The sequence below is a fragment of the Xenopus laevis genome, chromosome 7S, assembly GCF_017654675.1.
Source record: "Xenopus laevis strain J_2021 chromosome 7S, Xenopus_laevis_v10.1, whole genome shotgun sequence".
Classification (NCBI taxonomy): Eukaryota; Metazoa; Chordata; class Amphibia; order Anura; family Pipidae; genus Xenopus; species Xenopus laevis.
This window is the reverse complement of record NC_054384.1, coordinates 88,760,963-88,786,246: the sequence shown is the minus strand read 5'-3', so window position 1 is coordinate 88,786,246 and position 25,284 is coordinate 88,760,963. Positions and strand designations below refer to the sequence as shown.

At 38.2% G+C, this 25,284-nt stretch overlaps 1 protein-coding gene across 11 annotated transcripts in view; it reads right to left on the bottom strand.

The window, feature by feature from the left end:
• Window positions 1-231: 231 nt before the first annotated feature.
• Window positions 232-25,284, bottom strand: part of LOC108697250 (calmodulin-binding transcription activator 1) — a 1,304,230-nt gene continuing 1,279,177 nt past the window's right edge. For 4 of the 11 annotated variants that reach the window (XM_041571497.1, XM_041571489.1, XM_041571491.1 and 1 more), the window contains 5 exons: window positions 23,795-23,988; window positions 22,807-22,881; window positions 18,547-18,577; window positions 6,150-6,322; window positions 261-340 (listed from right to left, as the gene is read on the bottom strand). In XM_041571497.1, coding sequence (XP_041427431.1) covers window positions 277-340; window positions 6,150-6,322; window positions 18,547-18,577; window positions 22,807-22,881; window positions 23,795-23,988 — 537 coding nt within the window. In that variant the 3' untranslated portion in view covers window positions 261-276. Of the gene's footprint in view, window positions 341-6,149; window positions 6,323-18,546; window positions 18,578-22,806; window positions 22,882-23,794; window positions 23,989-25,284 lie in introns of those variants that run through there. The other 7 variants (XM_041571492.1, XM_041571499.1, XM_041571498.1 and 4 more) reach the window with 5 other exon arrangements.

The window sequence follows — 25,284 nt, the reverse complement described above, 5'->3', positions numbered from 1 at the left end:
TCACACAGCTCCCAACTTAGAGACTGGAGCTACTTTCAAACTCTTCCTGGCGCCATTTTTTATTTCCCGCAATTCAACAGAAGATTAAATTTCAAGATGTCTTGCTGAACAAAGCAAAATTTGTCCATGAAAGTGCAAATGCAATGACCAAAAGATTACTGTTAAAATCCTGCAGGTGATCTCTCGAAAACTGCAGTGTTTTTTTTTTCTTTTAATAATTATTTTGTTGCATGTCTCTGCTAAAAACAGAAAATGAGAACAGTCTGAAAAGCGCTGTCACATTGCTAAGGGAAGTTGCTTTGCAGCTTCAAGTTCCTTGGCCTTTTTCAATTCTTTCGCTCTGAAAATGAAAAACAATAAAAGAACTATTATTTTAATATCGCCAATCCACTTACAAGAAGGTTTATAACATACATAGATTCATTTAAATGACTCAGGGCAGATTTATTAAGGGTCGAATTGTAAATTTGAATTTTAGATTTTTTTTTGTCAGATCTCTCAAATTCAAATTGGGAAAAATCCAAACTCGATTCGAGATTTATCAAACCTTGATTCTAGGAGCAATTCAAATTTGACTATTCGCCTCCTGAAACCTGCTGAGTTCATGTATATGTCAATGGGAGAGGTCCAGTAACCCATTTGAAGATGTTAATAGCCTTCCTGACATTGTAGTTTTTTTTGGAGAGAAAAAAACTCAATTAGAGTTTAGTCAAATTTGATTTGAATTCAATTTGAGTTTTTGGGTCGGTAATATTCGTTCGAGTTTTTTTGCCGTCAATTTTTTTTATTGAATAACCTCCAATGGAATTTCGAGTATATTTGAATTTATTAGAGTTAAGAAAAATTCACATGAATTTGAAATTCGACCTTTGATAAATGGTCCTCTCATTGTCCCTGCATGAATAGAACTTGCTTTTTGGGTTGACACATCTGGCCTACTGTGGATTAAACATGTGCCAAAGACAATTTATTTTTATATCTGTTGACAGAATTCAGGTGGATATTCCTATCAACCAGAAATCTTAAGGATTTGAATTGGTATTGTCAGCTTTACTAGATATGATATTCATTGTTTTTGTGAGAACAATAAGACACTGAAACATATTATTGGGGTCATCGATAACATGCATGATATTCTCAGTTTATTATAATGATGCAATATTTGGCTTTATTTGGATATATATGTTTTGCATAATAATGATGCTAAACAATGCATTTAACCTGTGCAGCTGACTAAAAAGGAAACTAACTAGTACCAAGTCTCCATTCTTCTGACTTCTTAGGGGAAGTGGAAATCTAGTTAACATCAATTAAATTATCATATGTCCACCCAGGTTTTAAAATTAAACAGGCATACATTGTGCTGTGTTACTGAATTGTGTGCACTTTACTACGGTGCAATATTGTTTGTGAAACATCCACAATTGTACACTTACAAAATGAGTTGCTATGGGATTCATGCTTAAGAAGTATGTGCAAGGTAACAGTCAGCATTGTTCATTTAATAATGCAAGTGCAATGTGCAAAGCATCCATGTTTTTTTAGCTGCAATACAGCAATTCCCAGACTTCCAGCATATTTCCAGGTGCATGCTAAGTAGTGTGCACTTGTGTATAGTTTAACAAAGTGGACATCATTTATGTTTTTCTTTGCTTATATTGTGCCTTTTATCTGGAGCTCCCTACTTTGTGCAAGGAGTTGCTAAAGAAAAGTTTTAAGCTTTAACCTTAATTTAGAAAGGATTTTTAACACTATTTCTAATATTTCAGTTAATACTAGTTATTATTTTATCACTGTTACATAACTTTGTCCAAACATAAAGCTGATAATAAGCAATAAAATATTCCAATTTCACAAAGCCCTGTTCCAAAAGTTATAAGACGTCTTCTACTTTTATTAACCAAATAATATTATATATTGTACGTATTTCTTCAGAAATATCACATGAATGAACCTGAGAATGCTTGAGACCTAACCATTTGTGGAATACAAATAAGTATCTTAATTCAGGTCCCACCTACCACAAAAGTTCTACACCTCTGATTAAGCAATGCTGCTGTTTCACATTGTGGGAATATCAAATGATAAACAAAGTTATCAGGCTTCCTATTGGAAAGGCCTGAAATTTTTGAGATGCACCCTAGATTTTGTGTAAAGTTTTTTTATGCAGGATATTCAACTCAAAGACCTTAGCAAGCCTAGAAGATGAATACATTACTGAGATTAAAAAAGATAATAAAGGAGGATAGATGTCTCCTGGAATACAAGATAATAAAGAAAGATAAGAGCTCCAGCATTAAAGAGGACATGCATGAGCTAGTGGGTAAGTGCCAAATAGCTTTAATATATGTGCTAGTGAAGGCTGTGTGATGTTGGTATGGCTTTTGGAGACAAGAAGGGGTTTAAGCTTTGGGGTGAATAGAGAGGAGTAATGTAGCGTAGAAATGTCTTGTAGTTAAAGTGTTGTTTACACATGTATTCCAGCCTGCATCTCATCATAGCTGGTGTAAATGAATGTCTAAAATTTAAGGTTGCCATATATGGGCAGATCTGCTCCTGGAGAGGTTGCCAAATGAGTGGATCTTGCACCGATATGCCCACCTTAAGTGGGCGATATAGGGCTGATTTGATCGTGGGCCCTAGGGCCCAATGATCAGATCACAAGGCCCAGAATGCAGGGGGTGGGATTGAGGACCGCATCAACAAACTGATGTATGCGTATGGCCACTTTTAGTCCAAATGTTTGTATTTTTAACGTTTTAGAATCTACTTCACCTGAATTACTATAATATAATATAAGGCCATGGCTTCTTGTTCCAGACTTTCTTATTTCCCTTGATTTTGTCATTCAGAGGATACTGAACATTAAGTTTTGCCTGTAACTGGTGGCATAGTTTTTTTTGTGGTTTATAGGATGATTTGCCACCCATCAAAAGAGGTGCAGTATGATACTGCATCTGCATCACTAAGGCAGAAGTGACACTAACAGACGCTTAAAGGTGGCCATACACTGGCTGATAAAAGCAGCCAACAGACAAAGTCAGCAGCTTATTGGCCTGTGTATGGGACCTCCGACGGACTTCCCAGATTAATATCAAGCTGAAAAATCGATGTGGTCCTTGTTCTGTTCGCCTGCACTCCTGTTTTGAGATTCGATTGTCGGGCCCTAGGTCTTATGATTGGATCAGCCCAATAACGCCCACCTCAAAGTGGGCATATCGGGGATAAATCAACTCATTTGGCGACCTCACCAAACGAGCGGATCTTTTCGTGTATGGCCAGCTTTATTTTAAACAGCTGGAAAAATGCTACAAAATATGAGAAAACAATCATTAAGTGCTGATACTTTCCATATAGTCAGGGGTTGAGCTTTTGAGAATAAAGTATTGAGAGCAGCTCAGTGGGAGAAAATGTGGAAAGTAGCACTAATATGAAAAAAGGCAGAAAATTGATTTACCAAAAAAGACAATATTGTTAGAAATATTTTCCAGATTCTGCTCTGCGTTGTAGCATTCCTAGAATACAACATACCTAACAGCATATGCTTTAAAACATTTACTCTGCCCTATCAATTCATTGCAAAACAAGAGTATCCCTATTAAGCACTGTTTTTCTGACTATAGCAACCCCATGGGTCTTCTACTCCTGTCTCTAGCACAGTATATTTTATATGCTGCTACCAATTATACAGTCCTGCTACTGGCTCTGCATAGCTTCCCGAAAAAAATGTAAATTTTTTATTAAAAAAAACAGTATGAAATAATTATAATTAGTACTCCACTGTTCTCCTCGTTGGGGCCTTGAGCTGCCCAGCTAAATCACCTAGCCCTGCTTTTCACTCCTAACAAAGTTAACTATACTGAATATTAAAGGAACAGTAACATCAAAAATTAAGTGTTTTAAAGTAATAAAAATATAATGCAGTGTTGCCCTGCACTTGCTTCAGAAACACTACTATTGTTTATATACAGTTACAGTAAATAAGCTGCTGTTTAGCAATGGGGGCAGCCATTCAAAGGAGAAAAGGCTCAGGTTACACAGCAGACAAGCTCTGTAGAACATAATGGTGTTATCTGTTATCCACTATTTCACCAGTGCCATAAAGCCTTTTTTTTCAATTTACACCATTGCTACACAGCAGCTTGTTTATATGAACTATAGTAGTGTATCTGAAGCAAACACAGCAGTTTTACCAGTACAGGGCAACCGTATATGATATTTTCATTACTTTAAAACACTTTCATTTTTCGGTGTTATTGTTCCTTTAACTAACAGGCCTGGGAACTACCGAGACCCAATCCTGTACCCACCTCCCCGCAAGGTGGGATCCAGGAAGAGCGCCCTGAGCACATGTGTGTTCTCCCTTATAAACACTGCCCCCTTCTGGGCAAACCTTGATGGACCCAGGAAAAGGGACATAACTGCCTGGGTGAATCTGAGGACCACTTAGGTACCAAATACAGGGGTAGCTGCCTGAGTAAAACATACCTAAACCTCAGGGTTTCTACATAACTGTACTGTTGTATAGCTGCAAACAGTTATATAAATATATGGAGGTTGCATCAATATAAATACATATGTTGCAGTGAGATTATTCTGCATCCATATACTGTTTATTTTGAGCTCTTTGAAATGTTTAGACAACGACATAAAAAATTAATCAGGGTCTGTATTTCTACCAAGGGATCACGTTATAGACATGCAATCACCATATGCCAGGGGCTCTCAGATATCACCACAACAGGTGGCTATAACAGGAATTTAACCAGATTTAGGGCCTTTATCAAAACCATACATGGCAGTTTGATGGACAATTGCATATGGACCAGGCAATGCACGCATGCAAGCCAACAATTTTATTTTAACGAATAAGGTAAAGTTTGAAAATCTGATAAGCCAATGACTTAAAGGAGAAACAAACCCCTTATTAAAAAAAACCCTACCCCACATAGAACCCCCCCCCCGGCCTAGCTGCTACCCCGGGCAAATGCTCCTCACTTTTTATTTACCCCTCGGTGTAGATTCAAGTATCAGAGTTCATGGCAGCCATCTTCCAGGTCTTTGTGTCTTCTTCCGGGGCGCTTTGGCAATTTCCGTCAATTTCGGGAAACATGCGCAGTTATTGCGAACCGGGAAAATGCTCCAACTGCGCATGCACCGATACACCGATCTCATTCTCAGATTACCGAAGACCCGGAAGATGGTTGCCGTGAACTCTGATCCCTGAATCTGCACCGTGGTGTAATTAAAAAGTTAGGGGCATTTGCCCGGGGTAGCAGCTAGGCTGGGGGGGAGGGTTTTTTTAAATAAGGGGCTTGTTTCTCCTTTAACCAACCTATGTCTTGTCAATGGCTGACTAAACATAAAGGATCTTCTGAGGTCTCCCACAAGTCAGCCATTGGGTGATATATTCAAACATCAGAACTGATGTGGTCTGAATTGGTCCGTAGTGCTTTATATGGTAACCATATGCATATGGGGTTTATGGATATGAACCTGCACTAATTATGCAACTAACCCATTTTCTATAGCACTATAGCTAGCACATATAATAATACCTAATAATAAGATTTTCTGAGTTTTAGTTGTATGGTGAAGCTTCACTGTACAGATAATTGTATGTACCAAAGACAGAATCATTTCTTCTACCATAAAACTCCCTTTAAAAGCAGAATTGATGGATACTGAATGCCATTACCAAGCAGGATTCCCAGGAATTTGTTTGTTTGGAAACAAAAATGTGCAAAAGCACAACAGTTTATTAGCTGTCAACCTGGAATGAGCTTGCGTTCCCTTATCCTCGGCTTGACTTCAAGTTTCATATTTCCTCTTTTAAGGTACAATAGAAACAAATAAATTCACTGGGGTGTTAGCTGAATAATGTTAGTTGGTTTGATGATCCCTAGGTAGGGCAAAGCCTTGTGTAAAATAAATGTTTATGCCCAGCCAGGCCAGATTGTAACCCATTCAATGCTGAGGATGGAGCCAAGACATTGCTTTGATTTAGTATTTAGGATATTATCAGCAATGAAAGGGTTAACAAGTGAGTGTATGATACACAGAAAAAAAATATTGCAATGCTAGGGGTCAGTTGTAAAAATAAAATAAGATAAATCCCAGGCGGACTGGGGAACAATTTGTGAAGTTACCTGTTGCTCTTAGAGCTGAAAGGGCCTGTGGGAAATTTAGGAAATGTCTTATCTTGCCACTTTCCCGAAATCTCATTAGGGATGCAAAGTAAAAAAGAAAGAGAGGCCCAATAAGAATGGCACATCTCTCTGCAATTTAAAACACACATGTTTGCTCCAAAATAATTCAGATCCTGCAAGAAGTAAAACGAAAGACAATTATTTTATTTTTAATTTTTAAAAAAACGTGATTATGGTTAGACATTTCCACACAAGAAAAAAAGATTCAGAACAAATGTTGTTTCATCTGTCAGTTTCATAAATAAACATTAAAAAAAAATGACTTTAGAAATATTCTGCCATAATTGCTGCCATTCTCTGCTGCGCTATATTTCTGTAGCTTTATTCCTCGACAGCCAAAGGCTTGGAGATGATGGAAAATAAAGTTTGGCACGCGTAGTGCCGGGGTTTAAAAACGACATGTGTGCCACAAGCAATAAAATGAAGAGTGCTCATTTGTCTGATAAAGTGTCTACCTACATTGTTTGCAAAGTACTATTAATTTAGACTTTCTTATTTGTAAACTAATTACATTTTTTTTCTATGAAATTATTATATTTTGGCCGATTTTCTTCCTACATGCTTTTTTTTTTTTATCGTTTTTAATACATTTTTATAAATGTGAAAAAGAATGTTGTAAAAAGGAAAAACAAATAGTTTTCTTTTTATCTTACCAAGTTGAAAATTCCCCATAAACTTGTTTCGACAGGCAAGTGACATCACTGCTTTTAAACTATCTGCAATGTTGCTCAATGGATAGAGAATAGCCAAATTGAGGAAGTTTGTCTGAAAACTAAAGGGACTCTCTCGCCACCACAAAAAGTATTTCTTATTGCCTGTTTTTTATTGTGCAGTGCTGTTTTTGGTGGAATCCATTACCAGGTAATTCTGTAACTGTTTCTGCTTGCTTTCCGGTAAACAATAGTAATACTGTCTTGTGGTACTGAATGACATTCTAGATATTTTTGCTTTCAAAAATTGTGGTTCTGGCACTACTACTGGTACTAAAACACACACAGGGGTATTATAAAGCAGGGCTCTGTAACATTGCCAGCATATCCAGACTGCCAGTCCAGACACAGACAGATCACTTGCCCTGTATCTTCATCTAGAATCTATCTATCAATCTATCAATCTATCTATCTATCTATCTATCCATCTATCTATCTATCTATCTATCTATCTATCTATCTATCTATCTATCTATCTATCTATCTATCTATCTATCTATCTATCTAGGAAATATGTAGTGTCATTTGTCTTAGTTGCACGACTATAAAGTCATTATAACATAGATGCATCTGTCACTTTAAACGTGGCCATACATGGGCTTTGTACAGTTCTCCAACCAATGGCCCAGTGTATGTATGGCCACTATTATAACATTCATTCAGGTCCACCCGCCCGTGTAAAGGAGTTGTCCACCAACAGAAGTTTTACATTAGGTGACAATTGAACCTTAGGAGGATAGAATTATGTGTCTAAACTGTTGTCCTGCCATACATGCATGCTGAAATTGGAATTTTTTTTACATCTAAGCATACTGTATATGGCTAGCTTAAGAAAGACACATTCTTTTTCCCTTTTATTGTAAGGGATATAAAATGCAGCAACCGTTATGGCTGAAAATTTCAAAATAGGTTCATTCAGACTCGCTAATTATGTGCAAAAATGTAAAAAAATAAATAAATGTTTTGTTCTTTTGCACCATGCCACATACTACATATTGTAGGTACAGGTCTTTGCAATCCAGAATGGAGCACAGGTCCTGTAGGTCTCCCATGAATGCAGCACTGTCTGCTTTTGGCAGCACAACATTCAAGAGGGTTGGACTGGCAACGGCAAGTGAGTGTCCTTTAACTTACTCCCTAATTTGCATAATATTCAGGTGCAAAATATAGAACACTCAAAGGGTGAAAGTTAAGCAGTGTTGCCCTGTGCTTACCACCTGCCTACTTGCACTGGCACCTCTTCTAATAAACACTAAGGGGATGTAATGAATGAGGTTGCACTGTGTGTGTTTGTATATATATTATATATATATATATATTATATATATATATATATATATATATATATATATATATATATATATATAGGGCAGCACACCTATATAATACTTGCTGATCATTCCATTTTGAACACACTTTGAACAGATATCTTGTGTTACTAGTGTCTTTTTTATATACTTGCAAGTAACGTTAGTGTTATTGTACAAACATTATACATATAACATCTTGAGATGCAGAGGTTGTTACTTTACCAGATATAACCTTTCTAGAGGAGTGAAATAATGTTGAAGAGACCCGCTTTCATCCCAAAATGAATGGACATCTACTTGCTAGTTTTATGTCAGATAGCAACTTGGAGGATTTATACGTTTGTGATAAAATGTGTTTATGCCTTTTTAGACCTTCATGCATATTTAATATATTGAAGGTTTCAAGTGCCTCTGCACTAATAGCGCATTTTCAGTTAGTGAGACTAGTGGCATAACTTTAGACTGCCTAGCTCCCCCCCCATCAACACCCACTGGCCTCCTCTTCCCCCTCCATTGCTAGATGTAAAGGAGAGGGGGGTAACAGGGATCACAGGCTGCAGGGGAACCATAACAAGGATTGTGGGCTGCACACAGGGAGTTGTGTGTCACAGGGTCTTACCAGGCCCGTCTGGTTACAATGCTCCACAGCTGCGGGGTCTCCCCACTAGTCACACAACTTGGATCTTGGATCCCAGGTGAAGCATACCTACAGGACTTCCCTCACCTGCTACTTATGAATACAGTGCTGCCAAAGAGGCAGTACTGTATTCATGGGGGTGCAAATCTCTGCCCTCTGTTTTGGAGCACCTGGGGTAATGCCTGGTATAATACAAACTGGTAAAAACATGGACGTGGATTGTGTTGGTTGTTTTTCTTTTTTTATTTTGTACCCTACCCTGCAATCATTTTTTTATGGTGCTCCTACTGAATTTGTGTCCTCCCTTCTGCACTGCTCCAGTTGTCCCCTGAAGTTTAAAATCCCCTTTCAATAACCTAAGTCATTACTTAAAAGAAAAGTATTTTTTTTATCTAAACAGCAGCTGACTCCCTGACTGTTTGTATCCCCACTTCTCGTGTCAACTCTGAATAAATGCAGATGCTCATCTTTGGGAAACAGAGATTAGAAAGCCTGATTCCATGTTTATTAGCAATAAGTCAAACAATAAGAAAAACACACAAGGCTACAGGGTCCTGGTTGTGGTCCTGGGGTAGTGCTATAAAAAAATATATGTCTGTTACAGCAGGTGCTTTGCTGTAATTTTGCTTTAATTTCCTGCTAGTGATTAGCATTCAATTTTTTTTAGGGCTAGGGGGACACAGGTGCCCATGTATAGAAGCTGCATAGAAACACGCTCACTGATATCCTGAGTGACTCTGTTGAATGGAGACAGGGGCAATGGGACCTCACTTCTGATTTTCCTGTGATTTATAGTATAGAATATAATCATATTGTTTATACAACCATCTGCCTTATTGCTCAAGAGATTGCAAGGCAGATGGCACTGCCTGTATCTACCTGTCACTTTCTGCTATTTAGTTTGCACTTCTCTCTGAAATGTATTCTATTAAAGTCTACACACTGCACATTCTACAGCGCTGCATAGCCATTAGGCTTGGCATACACAGTCTAGTAGTTCCATATAAGTTCAACATATTAGGACTTCCAAGGGGAAAAACGATATTGAGTCTTATAAATAATGACAAATAGGCCCTAAAATTCTGGATGGAGACCTTTCACGCCCATTTAATATAAACTTAAATCTGCAAAGAAACTGATAAAGGCATTTATTCTACAGAATGGATATGCTGGTTGAGAGAGACTTGGTGATGGTTTGCATGCGGCTGCATGCTGTGATGAGATCCATGCATGATATCATTGGATACGCCACAGTTCTATCTGGAACTTGATACGAATGGTACATTTTTGCCAAATCAAGGTCTGAATTGTTGTTAACTCTCCGAAAAAGTGAAGATCAATAAACCAGCCATGATCACCATAATTAGTAGAGAATTATCAGGTAGCTCATCTGGATCCAGAACTGCTTATGTACCACAAAGGCTGCTATACCAACAAGTTTCTACACTTAAAGGAACAGTAATAACAAAAACTAAAAGTGTTTTAAAAGAATGAAAATATAATGTAGTGTTGCCCTGCACTGGTAAAACAAACAGAACTGTAGTTTATATAAACAAGCTGCCATGGGGGCAGCCATTCAAGCACAGGATACACAGTAGATAACACATAAGTGCAGAAGAATCCTATTGTATACTGCAGAGCTTATTTGTTATCTTCTGTGTTTTCCATGCCTTTTCTCCCTTTTCAGCTTTGAATGGCTGCCCCCATGGCAACACAGCAGCTTGATTAATAGGGATGCACCGAATCCGGGATTCGGCCAGGATTCGGCCTTTTTAAGCAGGATTCGGCGAATCATTCTGCCAGGCCAAACCAAATCCGAATCCTAATTTGGCTATCACTAGATAGCTATTACAGGCTATCACTCTGAAAAAAGGAAAAGACGCCAGTGTTTTTTGGAACTTAGAAAGTCCTAGGCACTCCATTGCACTCCACCTGGTCTAAGCTGGCGAAGGCAAGTCTGGGGAAATAGGTAGTTCAGTAAAATTTGCATCTTAGTGAATTAGCAGAGTTACGTCCGTTCTCCAGAGTGAAAATTTGTGAGTGTGAGTGTGAAGCAACTCTAGCGTCTATCTCCTTCGCTAACGGAGTGACGCCTGTGCCCGTTAGGGAATCGGCGTAGTTACAAAATGACATCATGCTGGCACTTCGCCCTTTAGGGAATCTGCCCCACCGAATAGCTGTTCTGCTGCAAATAGGATTATTTTAATACCCCTGTGGTATTAATTCCTGGGGAGGACCCTAACAAAGTTTTTGGAAACATGTCAACCTCCATTTAAAATTCATCCAGCAATCTTTTGTGTGTGGATCTCATTAACACCATTTGTGGTATTAAAATGTTTTTTAACCTTTTGTATGTTTTATGCTGTCCATTTAGCTTTGAATTGCACTTTGCACACAGCTTCTCCCTTATTTTGATAACAGAGAACTATCTTGTTCTGCTTATGACTTCATGCTTTATTTTTATTTTTTTCACAATCATCTACCAGTTCTATAGAACTGTGGATAATTCCTATATTATCTAACTTGATGAAATGGCCTGTGTGCTCGGCAAACAAAAACATGTTTTGTCTAGGTACAAAGGCATAACTGTAATGCCATGCACCTGTCTTGCCACAATGAGAATTTTTCATAGACAAGCTAAACAGTCAAAGAAAATTGATCTTTCACTGAATAAAAATTGTAACTTTATTCTGAATGGCACTATTGACTGTTTTTAATGTTTGTTTGCTGCTCTGAAACTTACATATCAATTAGTATTTCTAAATGGGGAAATAACGTGGAAGAATGTAAAGAATAAAGAAATTAATCAAAATTCTGTGTTGGGGCAGAGATAAAAGAAGGTAGAAAAGTAAATGTCCAGAATGGAAAAGACATGACTGAATCTTTGAGGAAGAAAGTGTGCTTATGTTACATCTCTTGAGCATTGGAGGGGACCCCCAGCCAAAACTATTTTTTATATAATAAAAAAAAGTGTCATTCTAAGCAACTTACCAATATATAAATTAAAAAAATTAAATAGTTGTAAAGTAATTGCTATTGAAAGATGCCAGTTGATTAACAGACCTGGAGAAGAACTGACTTCTGCTGCATTAAAGAAGAACTAAACCCTCAAAAATAAAAACCCCTACCCTCTACCCTACATAGTCCCCCCTCCCTGCTTCTCCCTCGTATAGGTAATTACACTTGAAGGTGCCCCTAATTCATTACTCACATATAGGTGCAGAGTAAGTTCAGTGGAGCTCATGGGCAACATCTTCCAGCTCTTCGGTATTCTTCGTAAAGTGAAAGCCGTATTTGCACATGCGCAATTGGAGCAGTCTTCCTGTTTGTAGCAACTGCACATGCTTCAAAAGTGCCAGAAATTGCAGAAGGCCCATGCGCTTACTCTACACCTATACATGAGTAATGAATTAGGGGCACTTTTAGGGGTAATCACCTATGCGGGAGGGAAACAGGGAGGGGGACTATGTAGGGTTTTTATGTTTTCTTATTGAAAACTTTACAGCAAAATATGAACATAATTTAGACTAACATTACACTGTATTACACTCATAGAGACCCAAAATCGCCAACCACAAACAAAATAAGGGTGGCAAATGTGTGCTCTGCAATCATGGCACCGGAATGCTAAGCTTGGTCAACTCACTTTGCCATTTTAAGTTACACGGCATTGTTTATAATGGACATTGGTCTCCAAGGCCATTTTTTTCTTGTGGCCTGTTCAGGAAATTCAAACTAAAAGAGAGAGCAAAAAGGTGAATGATGCATTAAAAAACAAGGATAGTGTAGGAGCCTCAGCTGTGGGTTCTCAATGAGTATGGGGAGGCTCTGGCATATTTGGGGGGGCCCTTGAGGTTAGGCTTCTGGTGGCTCAGCAAACCCCAGCCTGACACTGTTCTCAATCTCCCTTTATTAGTATTTTTACCCTCTTGGTGCCAGTAAAAAAGTTCAAGTTTTAGGGGCAGATTTACATAGTGTTGAATATCGAGGGTTAATTAACCCTCGATATTCGACTGCAGAATGTAAATCCTTCGACTTCAAATATCGAAGTCGAAGGATTTACCGCAATACCTATGATCGAACGATTTAAGGAAAAATCGTTCGAACGATTAAATCCTTCGAAAAGAACGATTCGAAGGATTTTAATCCATCGATCAGAAAATTGTTAGGAAGCCTATGGGGACTTTCCCCATAGGCTAACATTGGCCTCGGTAGGTTTTATTTGCCGAAGTAGGGGGTCGAAGTATTTTTTAAAGAGACAGTATTTCGACTATCGAATAGTCGAACGATTTTTAGTTCGAATCGTTCGATTCAAAGTCGTAGTCGAAATTCGAAGTAGCCTATTCGATGGTCGAAGTAGCCATATTCGACCATTCGAAATTCAAAGTATTTTTTCTTCTATTCCTTCACTCGAGCTAAGTAAATGGGCCCCTAAATCTTAACCAATCCTCTCTATATACCTAGGGGGATAAGATATACATTGTGCCCATTCAAGTTATTACTAATGTCTTACCAGTTTTTAATTATCTGAGTGTGTGAGTGCGTCAGTGATATAGTAACTTCCCTTTGTTAACATAATAGTTTTACTAACAATCTGCTCTGCATAATTTTCATATTTAAAAGCAATGTCAGCCCCAAAAATAATTTTCTGCTTAATAAAAGAAAACATCATATTCAGCAATTTTGCAATATACATTCATTAAAAAATGTCTATGGTTTTGAAGTTGTATATGTATTGCTATAGAAAGCTGTGTTTGTCTGTCCCTTCTCCATTCTCTGCCCTGATGGCTCAGACTTTTTATTCAGTGTAAGACAAGGCAGCTGATACAGTGTTTTCAATAATCTTCTTTACATATAACTAAAAGCACTGCCATTTTTTAAATACATGTCTGTTGGAAAGTTGCTTAGAATAATGTTTTGTTTTATCAGGCAAATTTTTATTTTGGAATTGAATTCAAGGGGTATACTTATTATGCTGTGTAAAAGAACATTTTGTAAAAAGCCGTGTAAAATAAATGGAAAATTCATCAAACTTTTTTGCTAATGAAACAGATTTGACGCCATTATTTTATATTGCTTCCAGCAGAAGTCTAAGTAAAAGTGCGTAAAAGAATTGACGCTTTTTTTTACACAGTGATGTGTGATGTATCATCCCGCCGATTTTTACACAACATAATAAATATGCCCCTCACTGTCCTTTAACTTTCTACATCTCCTGTCAGTGATTTGCACTTCCTGCTCTCCCGCCTTCTAACTTGACATCCTCAGCCTTTCACTTACTTATCTTTTAAAACCGGTTTTGCTTACCTTTTTCCTTCTAATCCTCATTCACCACCTCATTAGCCCATTCTGCCAAAGATTTAGCTCTGGTGACCACCTCCAGCCTCACCTTCATTACTGTCTTTAAACAATCTCTTTAATTTCATGAAGATAATCCATATGCTGCTCCTTAAAGGAGAACTAAACCCCCCTAGGTACAAAAGCCCCCTTCCACTTCCCTTAATCAGCCTCCATCATCTCTCCCTTCCAGTACAGTCTATTAATGTAAAAAAATGACCGTTTGAAAACTTAAGCAGCTCAGTGGAGTTCCCAGGCACCATCTTCTGTCCATTCGGATTCTCGTTTGGTGTTTTCAGTGACATGAATCTTGCAGGCTGCACCTGCAGGGTACGTGTCGAGGCTGAGACCTTAAGGGGGTTATTTATCAAAATCTGAAAAGTTCTCACTATTTTCTGAAAACTACTCTCCACCCCTATTTATCAATAAATTTTCACAAATTTTTCTTCTGAATCATACGATTTTTTCTGATTTTGCACTCGAAACCTATGTTTTTTTAATGTTTTTTTTAATAAAATAGCCCGAATGCTACAATTTTTTTGGAAACCCAGAGCAACTCAGAAAATCTTAAAATTGTTAAGAGACATCTGCCATTGACTTTTACATGTTCTCAGCAGGTCTGAGTTGGAGTATTTTCTCACCTGACTTTTACAAGCAAATTTACGAAAAAAAACCCAAACCCTACATAGACCCCTCCCTGCTCCCCCCTCCCCCAGCCTAGCTGCTACCCCTGGTAACTACCCCTAACTCTTTACTTACCCCTCGGTGCATATTCAGGGCATCGGAGTTCATGGGTACATCTTCTTCTCTTCGGTAATCTTTGGGTCTTCTTCCTTCACTTCGGCAATTTCCGCAACTTTCAGCGTATGCGCAGTTGTCGTGAAACAGAAGATTGCTCCAACTGCACATACGCCGATACACTGCTCTCATTCCAAAGATTACCAAAGAGAAGAAGATGGTGCCCGTGAACTCCAATGCCCTGAATCTGCACCAAGGGGTACGTAAAAAGTTAGGGGCATTTACCAGGGGTAGCATCTAGGCTGGAGGGGAGCAGGGGTCTATGTAGGGTAGGGTTTTTTTTTTTCATTAAGGGTTTAGTTCTCCTTTAATAAATGCAGAAAAAAATCAAGTTTTCTCCAAAAAATTTTTATTTTCCCCCTTAAAAGTCCAACCAGACAAATTAGGATCTTAATAAATAACCCCCTAAGAGTATTGTAATGGACAGAAAATGGCATCTGGGAAGTCCTGCTACGCTGCTCTGCATTTTTATCTCAGGTTTTCAAACGGGGCACTTTTTTACAGTACATAATAGTTTGTGCGGGGAGGGAGAGATGAGAGGGGCTGAATGAAGTTAGTTAAGGGGGGCTCTTGTACCTAAGGTGATATAGTTCTCCTTTAACCCCAGTAATCATTTTAGTTCTCTTAACAGAATTTATGTATTTTTTTTGTACATATTTAAAGCAATATTATCATGGTATGGTCATATGAGATGTAGTTGTGTCCAACCAACTCCTATGATAATACAGCATTATACTACTGAATCAGGGAATATTTCGAACACATATATCAGTCTAGATATCCTAGTATCACTTTACTTTTCAGAAACTTTTAAAACAGGACCAAATTTATTTTGTACACAGAGCCTTACTGGTCTTTAGGTTTTATATTTAGAAATATGTATGCGTGCCCCCTTACTTCTTCCTCCACCAAGGTAATATAAAAATAAAAAACCCAATAAAAAAAACCCAATAAAATAGTGGCCTATTATGATTGTGAACGATTTTAGAATTAATTCTTGTATTTAGCCAAGAAAGTTTTAAGGCACACGCAAATCAACAGTTTATGACGAATCTGTGACTGGGCCATTCCCATAAAGTTTTTTGGCTAGTTATATGGATGAACATAACCTGATCCTTTCATGACGGGCCAAACAAGCTGATATGAACAGAACTGAGAGGAACATATAGTTCTTATCTCTTCTGGATTTAAAAATGGTTCCTTCATGCCTAAAGGAGAAGAATCCAAAAATGACACTTTCGGTTAAAACAGACAGATGATGTGATTGAATAGAATGGCCTGTTGAATCATCCAGAGGAAGCCATGACCAAATCTTTATGGACAGCTTTAATACATAAAATATTTTCTTAATAAATTTTCTGCAGTACACAACTTTAATCCTAATATCCTAATTGAAGCTATTGAATAAACCATTCAGACTTCATTCAGCAGTGAATTGGATCACAGTTGGCTAAAGCCAAACAGATCCAAAGAAAAATGTAATCGATTCTGCTTCTTGGTTGGCCATAGATTTCCATAGCCAGTGCTTTTTCCATGTAATAAGCCAATGAGTTTACGTACTAGAGGCTTGTGGGCTGGATTTATTAAACTATTTATGCCATACAAAGCACTTGATGAAGTCTATAGGTAGACAGGGGGCCTTGGAGGGCCACATCTAATCCACAGGCCTCCAGTTGGACAGCTCTGCAAAAAGTGTTTCCATATGCAATCAGCATTGTTTTTATTGATCTCATTTGATTTTAATAAGCCTCTTTGCTCAGGGAACACCAAAAATGGCCATTCATTGTGCCCTGTTTGTAGCCAGCTTTTATAAGTAATAAACTCTCAATTGAATTTGCATGGCATACCCCAAGATCTTTAGTAACCGCAGTTTATTTTCATTTGTTTAGTAAATGTTTTACATGGCCACTGAAACATACTAACTACAGGTCTATGCAGTTTGGGGATGACAAACTCCAACCCTCAATAATATGGTTGGGAAATTAATCAAACAGCTGAAGGGGGGGGGGGCATTTATTTGCCTTCCTTCTTGCACTAACTTTTTGTTGAGCTGATTAGTTCAAAGTCACAATTTTTATAGACACTTTACATTTCTCAGATCTGGAATATCATCAGGTTTCCCCACTGAGCAAGGCATTTATCTATATTTGTCATTTCTGAGTACAAAATATGTATCACATACCTCCCCACTATCACGCACAATATTCTAATTATTCTGTTTATTGACATTTTAACTGGCAGCATCTCTGTTATATTATATAAACTTCATTTACAATACAATTTTTATTTGCTCTAGAGATCCTTTTTTTGCTACTGTTTTTTTTGTCTGGAATTAATTTCTGCATCATGTCTAACCACAGATAGCCCACAAAGGAGTAATAGGTTTGTTCTTGCTGTCAGGAACTAATGTGAAGAATATATGCATGCAATTATAGATGATGCTTGCATTGACTTCATAGTGTGCATGGTACAATGCAGAAATAGCATATCCAAATCTACTGAAACGGCTAATGTCATTTATTCTTGCATTGTCCAGATTATCATAAGGTACCCAGGCAGTTGGAAAATTTGAAATGTTTTTTTATTGTATTGTTTTATGAAGCAATCAGATTGTTGATTCAAATCAGGGCTGGTGTTTAGGGTACGGAAGAGATGTCTTTGGTAAAAATGCAAATGTCATATTACTACACTGTGTAATAATAGATATTATTTATCATTCATCTCAACGATGTTCACCCTGTACCTCTCCAGCTGATGTTGAACTAGAGTTCCCAGAATCCATGAGAGTAAGTTTAGGACTACATGGATGTTTTCGGCATGATCCAGTGCGATGTGACAAAACGCACGCGACAGAAATAAGGTAAGAGATAGAAATGTGGGATAAAGTCGCAGCGCTCATCCAACGCGACATGACTGTTGGATGCAGATGCAATGTACATCATCTGCATCTGAAAGTCGTGTTGCGTCAGATCAACCCTGCGACTTCATTCGACATTTCTATCTCTTACCTTATTTCTGTTGCATGTGACTTGTCGCAGGCGTTTTGTCGCAGCGTTTCAGATCGCGCCGAAAACGTCCATGTAGTCCTACCCTTATAGTCCAATAACAGTTGGTGTGCTGCAGGATTAACATCCCTTTTTCTTTTGGACTTGCCAGCCTTATTGCATTGACCCTCATTAATCATCACCAGCACTGATTGAAATCTTGATCTTGGGTTTTAGTTCTACCTGATGTTTCATATGGTCAAGAAAAAATGCCTTTTTTTTCTAGTGCCATTGGGTCCTTTCCACCACTTTCCAAGCATGCCCGGTGATGGTTTGGCAAGGCCAGATTTCTTTCTCATGCATTCTGATCTTTTGCATACCCATGTGCTTTAACGTAAGGCATTTGTCAAAGCAAATGCAACAGAATGGTTTTTACAGTTTCCATACTTGATGGATGTGACTCTTACTGGCAAGTCTTATCTGCAGCCCCATGCAAGCAGGCACAAAGCAACGAGTTAAAGAAACGGAAGAGAGAAACTGACTAGCAGAAGCTAAACTCACCCTTTTGTACAGTCTATGATCCATCAGAGGGCTTTAGATAGCAAAACAATAGCAGAGAGCTATTAGCAAAACACGTATAACTGATGGAGAGAAAGATTGTATAGATACATTGGATCAAGTAAGTGCTATCTTTAACATGCTGAATCGTCTTAAGGGAATGTAAAGCACAATGTAAAGAACATTTCTCGGATACATTTTCCTGTACTTTGTGGTTGAAATATGTATTTTGGAGTAGGAAAAATTTAATTTGGGAGATATATAAAGTACAGCTGTGCAAGTAAGAATACACACAATATCATATAGTCAGAAAAACATATGAAAATTATTTTACACTATAAATAAAGAAAACATAGAATGCTTTCTTTGGTTCTTTTTATAACAGCTTATTAAGTATCACCAAATATTCCTTAGCATATTCTTGTACACAAGAAGGAAAACCAATGCATTATTTGCCATGGTACAGATATTTTCCATAGACATAAAATGAATACCTCAACAGCCAACAGCTACCAGTGTTTTGGAAGCAGCTGTAGTAAACCCCCCAGAGAACCACAAGTTATAGATCCTTAGATTCGTGCTTACAGTGCTGATTCCCAACCTCCAAAAAATGAATTACAAAGATATTGCATTGTATCTCACAATAATACATTTATGCTTTGGATTTCTGCTGCTTGCCAAAAGGAAAAGTTTAATAAATGGGTATCATCATCATCATTGTTTCTCTGGTGGAAAACGGCACAATGATTGGAATATAACAGGTTATCCGGTAATGGAAGGAAGTGTAGTACAGCAGCAATGTAGCACCTATTACATTGTCAAGACAAATTGTAGCTTAGTGATCTCATAGTTTATATTAGAAATCATCACAGAGTTCCATGACCTGTAAGCGCCATCTTTAAATCATCACAGCAATATTTCACTATAATATTTCACTATATAAAATATGGGGATATGAGAAGTCACCTTGGAGTTTAATGTTCTGTGGCCTATCATGGAACTCCTTGGGAATTCTAATATCCATATATTTCCCAAATACTTTGTATCCCATGTATTATACAGGAAATATTGTACTCTCTATATAATGAACTTGTTGATTTCTTGAAATCATTTATAACAATCTACGGCAACAACTGCATTCCTCAGCATAGTTATGCTATTCTAATGGTGCAGCATTTGTAGTTGTTGCCAGTTAAACCTCTGCACACTGGGGTTATGGTATAACGGTTACAGCAAACTCTTGGCAAATATTTGTATATTTTTAAAAATATAGCATGAACCAGTTTGCAGTGGTGTACCTGTAGAGGAAGAAGACTCCGTGGTATTATGGGGAGGAGGGAGAACAAAGTGCTTGGGTTTCAGGGTCTGCTTCCTCTAAAGCTTGAGAGAAATCCCCCTCTCCCTGGGGATCAGGTGAGAGGGCTAGCGAGGGGAGGTATTAGGCAGAGAGGCGGGAAAGGACTACATTGTGCGTTGGCCCCTCTGAAAGTTTTTCATGGGGCCTTAAAGGGGAAGGAAACCTAGTCGGCGCAAACCCCCCACCCCCCTCCCATTTGTTGCCCACCCTCCCTCCTCCCCCCTGGCCTACCCGTCCCGCTGGGCAAATGCCCCTAACTTGTTACTTACCCTTCTGTGCAGGTCCAGTCCAGGGAGTTCACCAACGACATCTTCTTCCACGCGATCTTCTTCCTGCTTTGAACGGCGCATGCGCAGTAGGATCATTTTGCCGGTACGATCTACTGCGCATGCGCGTGACTTTTAGCGCATGCGCAGTAGATCCGTACCGGCGAAATGATCCTACTGCGCATGCGCCAAAACGACATTCAAAGCAGGAAGAAGATCGCGTGGAAGAAGATGTCGTCGGTGAACTCCCTGGACTGGACCTGCGCAGAGGGGGGTGGGGGGTTTGCACCGACTAGGTTTCCTTCCCCTTTAAGCACTGTAGCTACACCACTGCCAGTTTGTGACATTAGAGTCATTCACATATATCATTACACTTCTACCATCTAATTCACAATACAGCTTCTTTTAACTACATGTCAACTAACATATAAATTAATTATATCAAATACAATGACAGGTATGGGATCTGTTATCCAGAATGCTCGGGACCTGGGGCTTTTGGGATAATGGATCTTCATACCTTAAGTCTACTAGAAATTCTTTTAAATATTAAATAAACCAAATAGGCTGGTTTTGCTTCCAATAAGGATTAATTATATCTCAGTTTGGATCAAGTACAAGGTAATGTTCTATTATTACAGAGCAAATGGAAATCATTTTTTTTTTAAAAAAATTTGGATTATTTGGATAAAATGGGGTCTATGGGAGATGACCTTCCTGGGTCCCATACCTGTTCTATATTTCCATTATCTTAATTAAATTTTTAACGACTAGCAATGTTGCACTTATAATAATGGTTATTGTTCTGTTTAACATCTGAGAGCATGAAAACACTGAGATGGATTCCTTAGTCGATCCATTGGTATAAATGTGTTTTAAAAATATTCAGGTAGACTAGTGATGATAAAGTTGGAGAGGGATTCTATGACTTCTATATAGGGGCACAACGATTCCTTTGTATTTAACCAAGTTCATTTGAAATGTACCTAATGTAATTATTTATGTCATGTATTATATAACAGGTGTGATATCACAACTATAAAATGAGCACTACATTTGTTGTGACATCACTGGTATTAGGAAAAATCACGTACCACAATTAAAATTTAAAACTATATGTAAAATACCTGTTGATCTGCCTTTTAAGTCTACTAGTAAATACTAATTAAGGATGTGTTCATTTTGTCTTAAGTGCCACACATAAGCACACATGTTTAATTCACAATACAGTACTATTGGAAATGATAAAAGGGCAGTTGCCATTTAGTGTTTCCTGAATATTTTTCAGGAGTTCAAAGGCCCTGCGAGCCATTCCAACCAATTAGCCCGTCAATGTGTATCCGAACTGAAGTCTATCTGTCACTTTGTTTACTCAAAGCTCCTGAAGAATATTTGAGTATCATAGAAACTATAATAAAATAATATTTTGTATTTCTCACTGTGAGAGTAGGTGAGAAACATGTAAACTCTTTCTTTACTTGATTTTTAGGGGCAGATTTATCAAATTGTTAATTTAGCAGGGAAAAAACTCACTCGCTTTCTATTCATTCCTATGGAATTTTTAAAAGAATGTTTGCCAAATGGTGAACTCCATTGATTAATACAATTCTAAAAATAGAATGAATAGAAAGTGAGTGAGTTTTTCTCTGGGTGCATTATCCTATTAAAAATATCAATACAATACAAAGTGTACCAAAAGCAATACAAGTGTACAGTTGATGTCATAGACGACATAAGATCCACCCTTTAAGGATGCAACAATAGGTTTCATTTGATCTCAAAATAGCAATTAAAAACCGTGGAAAGAAGCTGTGTACAATAAACCGCAGCAACTAAACAGCGATTGGCTTTGATCAGATTTCTGCAGGTGGAAAATTGAAAGCAAATTTCTGATTTGTTGTGATTAGTTAGTGCTCTGAGCCACAGTGTTAGTGAACAAAGGACAAGCTATTGCCCCTCCAAGACCATCTGAGCTTGGGCATCCAGTGTAGGGATGTGAGGGTTGAAAACTCACGGTGACCTGTGAGTTGACCACTAGTAGGGTGGGTTTGGGTTGAAATTTGGGCAGCCATTGCAGGTTATGGTTGGGTATGAGTCACACTGGAGAAGTACTCTCCTCCACTGCTCCCAAAGATTCCTTGTCTTGGAACCAGAGGTGCGCACATAAGTAGTGTACAGAGTCAGAAGACGCGGTTAGGGGTTGGGCACGGGTCCTACAATGGCAACATTGTGAATATTAGAGTAAGTTGCAGGTTAGGGTTAGATGAGCGTTGAGTTACCCACACATCACTACTCCAGTGTATCTCCAACTGCTTCACTTGTAGCTTTGTGATTATACAGCATTTTTGCTTAGGAGATTTCTGATCAAGATTAAAGTCCTCTAAGAATCCTCAAACTTTTCAAGAAGTGATTTCACCAACTTACGAAATGAGGTTTCATAAAATTACCGTTTAAAAGTCTTCTATTTCCATAAGAACTCACCTTGTATTGAAAACCATTATCCTGCCACCCATGCCATGGTGTAGGTGGCTGACAACTTGCTTATCTACTTCAGTGATTCAGTTAAAGAAATGTTATATATATATATATTTATACATCCACATTTGTACTGTTAATGTAGCCACAAAGTTTATCCCATACCTGTGACGGCAGCGACGTAAAAACCTCATTATCTTCCGTGCAGCTTGGTCCTGCTTTTTCGTTAACAAACTGCTTCTAACAACAACAAAAAATGATATTAGTGCTTTTATATCTTTCACATCTCCATCAAAATAAATCTTGTTCTTTTATTGCAAGTCCCTGCAAACTTCTGTGTGCCAAACACAAACAGATGCTGTGATCCTGCAGTTAAAGAGGTCATTTAACTGTCCTGTCACCTGTGAATTAAAGGAGACCTGTCACCCTAAGAAATTATTCCAAATTCTATCCCATCATGTTAGTTGAGCAAAATGAACTTTATTTATGCTATATATACATTATTTAAATGTTATTACTTTCAGTCTGGGAATCACGATTACAGCAAACAGGTAAAAGCCATTTTGTGTTATTAAGATAATCTTTGTATCATCCCAATGTCTTGTGCGTGTGACAGAATGGGGGAGGGGGGACCTAATGCCGATGCCAATCATAGGCCACACAATTATAGACCATGAGGTGGGAAGGGGAATGTGATGTGTGCAGTGACAAGTAGCAATTGCAGAATGGAAAGTGAAATTAATTGCCTGCCCCGCTGCTATGCCTAAGGGATAGAGGTGGGGCAGTCAATATATGATTGACAGCTCAGATTTTTAAATACCCTAATGGATGTTTTAAAAAAATAAATAAATCTGGGCTTCATGTTTAATTTGCAAAGGATTTTATTATATAGCTTTTTATGTCTGTGTATCCTTTAATAAACGACCCTTAAAATCTATTTGTTGCAGTCTACTTTCCCCATATGCCTATGCCAAACAAGGTGTCCAGAAAGACCATAACTAACGATGAAGAACATCAGATTTTTGAACATTAAACCTAAGCACTTTAACACATATTGGGTTGGGCCTGGTGTTTATGCATGGCGGACACAAAAGGTTACTCCTACATGTCTAAGTCTGGCTATAGGTACAGTACAATACAATGAAGTTCACACCTTAGTTTCTGTTGCACAAGAGAAGCTGTCCTACGCCGTTGCCTCATTTTACCACATTCTTTGTAACTTCTGTAGTACTGCTGGATTAGCACCGCGGCACGTCGGCTCTGCTGAAATTTCTTCTGTTCGTAATAACTTCGAAACTTGCTCTGGATGAGGATTGCAGCTTGCGTCATCTTTTTATAAAGTGCATACTGTGGATGAGACAGTGAAACACAACTTGGAATCAAGACGTTATTAATCCTGACCATCTTTTCTCCACTTCGGGTTGCCTCCTTTTAATTTGGAGGGATCCGGACAGGGAATATCAAGGGGCGTTCCAACAGCATTTTGGGGGAGTACCAAATTGCACCAGGTCTAGTAACCAATAGGCAAGTAGCATTTACTGGCATTAAATGTCAGCCATGCTGTCTCTGTTAAGGTGAGTCTTAGCACAGGAAAGACTAAAAGGGTGATTTATCAACAATCACACTTGACACACACAGAATAATAAAATAAAATTGTACCACTCAAAAGCTGTTGAGATGCCATAGACGTCAATGGGAATTGTATGTACGCAGTTAGTTGCAGCTGGATCAGAACTAGCAGTAGGGTTGGGTCGCACCATTCAGAAAAGAATGACACTTTCCCTATCCCTGCCCGCCTCTCTGAGCCCCTTTGCACCTACCACTGGGGATGGAGGGACTGGCAACGAACAGGTGGATGTTGACAAATGATGAATGGATTTGACGGCTAGTGGGTGGGGGGGGGGTTGTATGGCAGATGGTGGTGGTGGTTGGCAGCAGAGGGTAAAAGTTTTATTTTCTGTTATTTTTGATAAAAACACATATAGCCTTTAACAAGCTTAAATACATTGAATGTGTAAAGACTAGCTGTTAAACAGCTAGGCTAAATAATAGAGTATACTGCGAGTTACAGAGGATGCTGGGATTATAGTCAGATAATCAGTCAGCCTAGTATTCTGTTATAATAGTATATACAGTAGTATAAGTATAATAATGTACTTTTTTGGTAACATGTGCCATTGGGTAATCGTAAATAGAAAATTGCCATTTTAAGAATTAAGGGCCACTCCTGGGATGCTACAATTCACGGTGCACACAAACAAACCAAACATGTTAGGTCACGTGATTCAATTAACAGACAGAGTTCGGTCTTTTGCATCCACACTTCTTCCTGTTATAGTTAGAGCTGCAGTATTTCTGGTCAAGTGATCTCTGAGGCAGCACAGAGAATATCATAAAATTGGTGCTCATTTGAAAAGATGTTAAAGAGCAATATTTACTTAATTTTATAAATATATATTTCAGTTTGGTAAGATTCTTTAATAGGCCACTTAATATGATATAAGCCGGGGGTCCCAAACCTTTTTTACCCGTGAGCAACATTCAGATGTAAAAATAGTTGGGGAGCAACACAACAGGAAAAATGTGCTTGGGTGGTGCAAAATAAGTACTGTGATTGGCCATTTGGTAGGACATATGTGGATG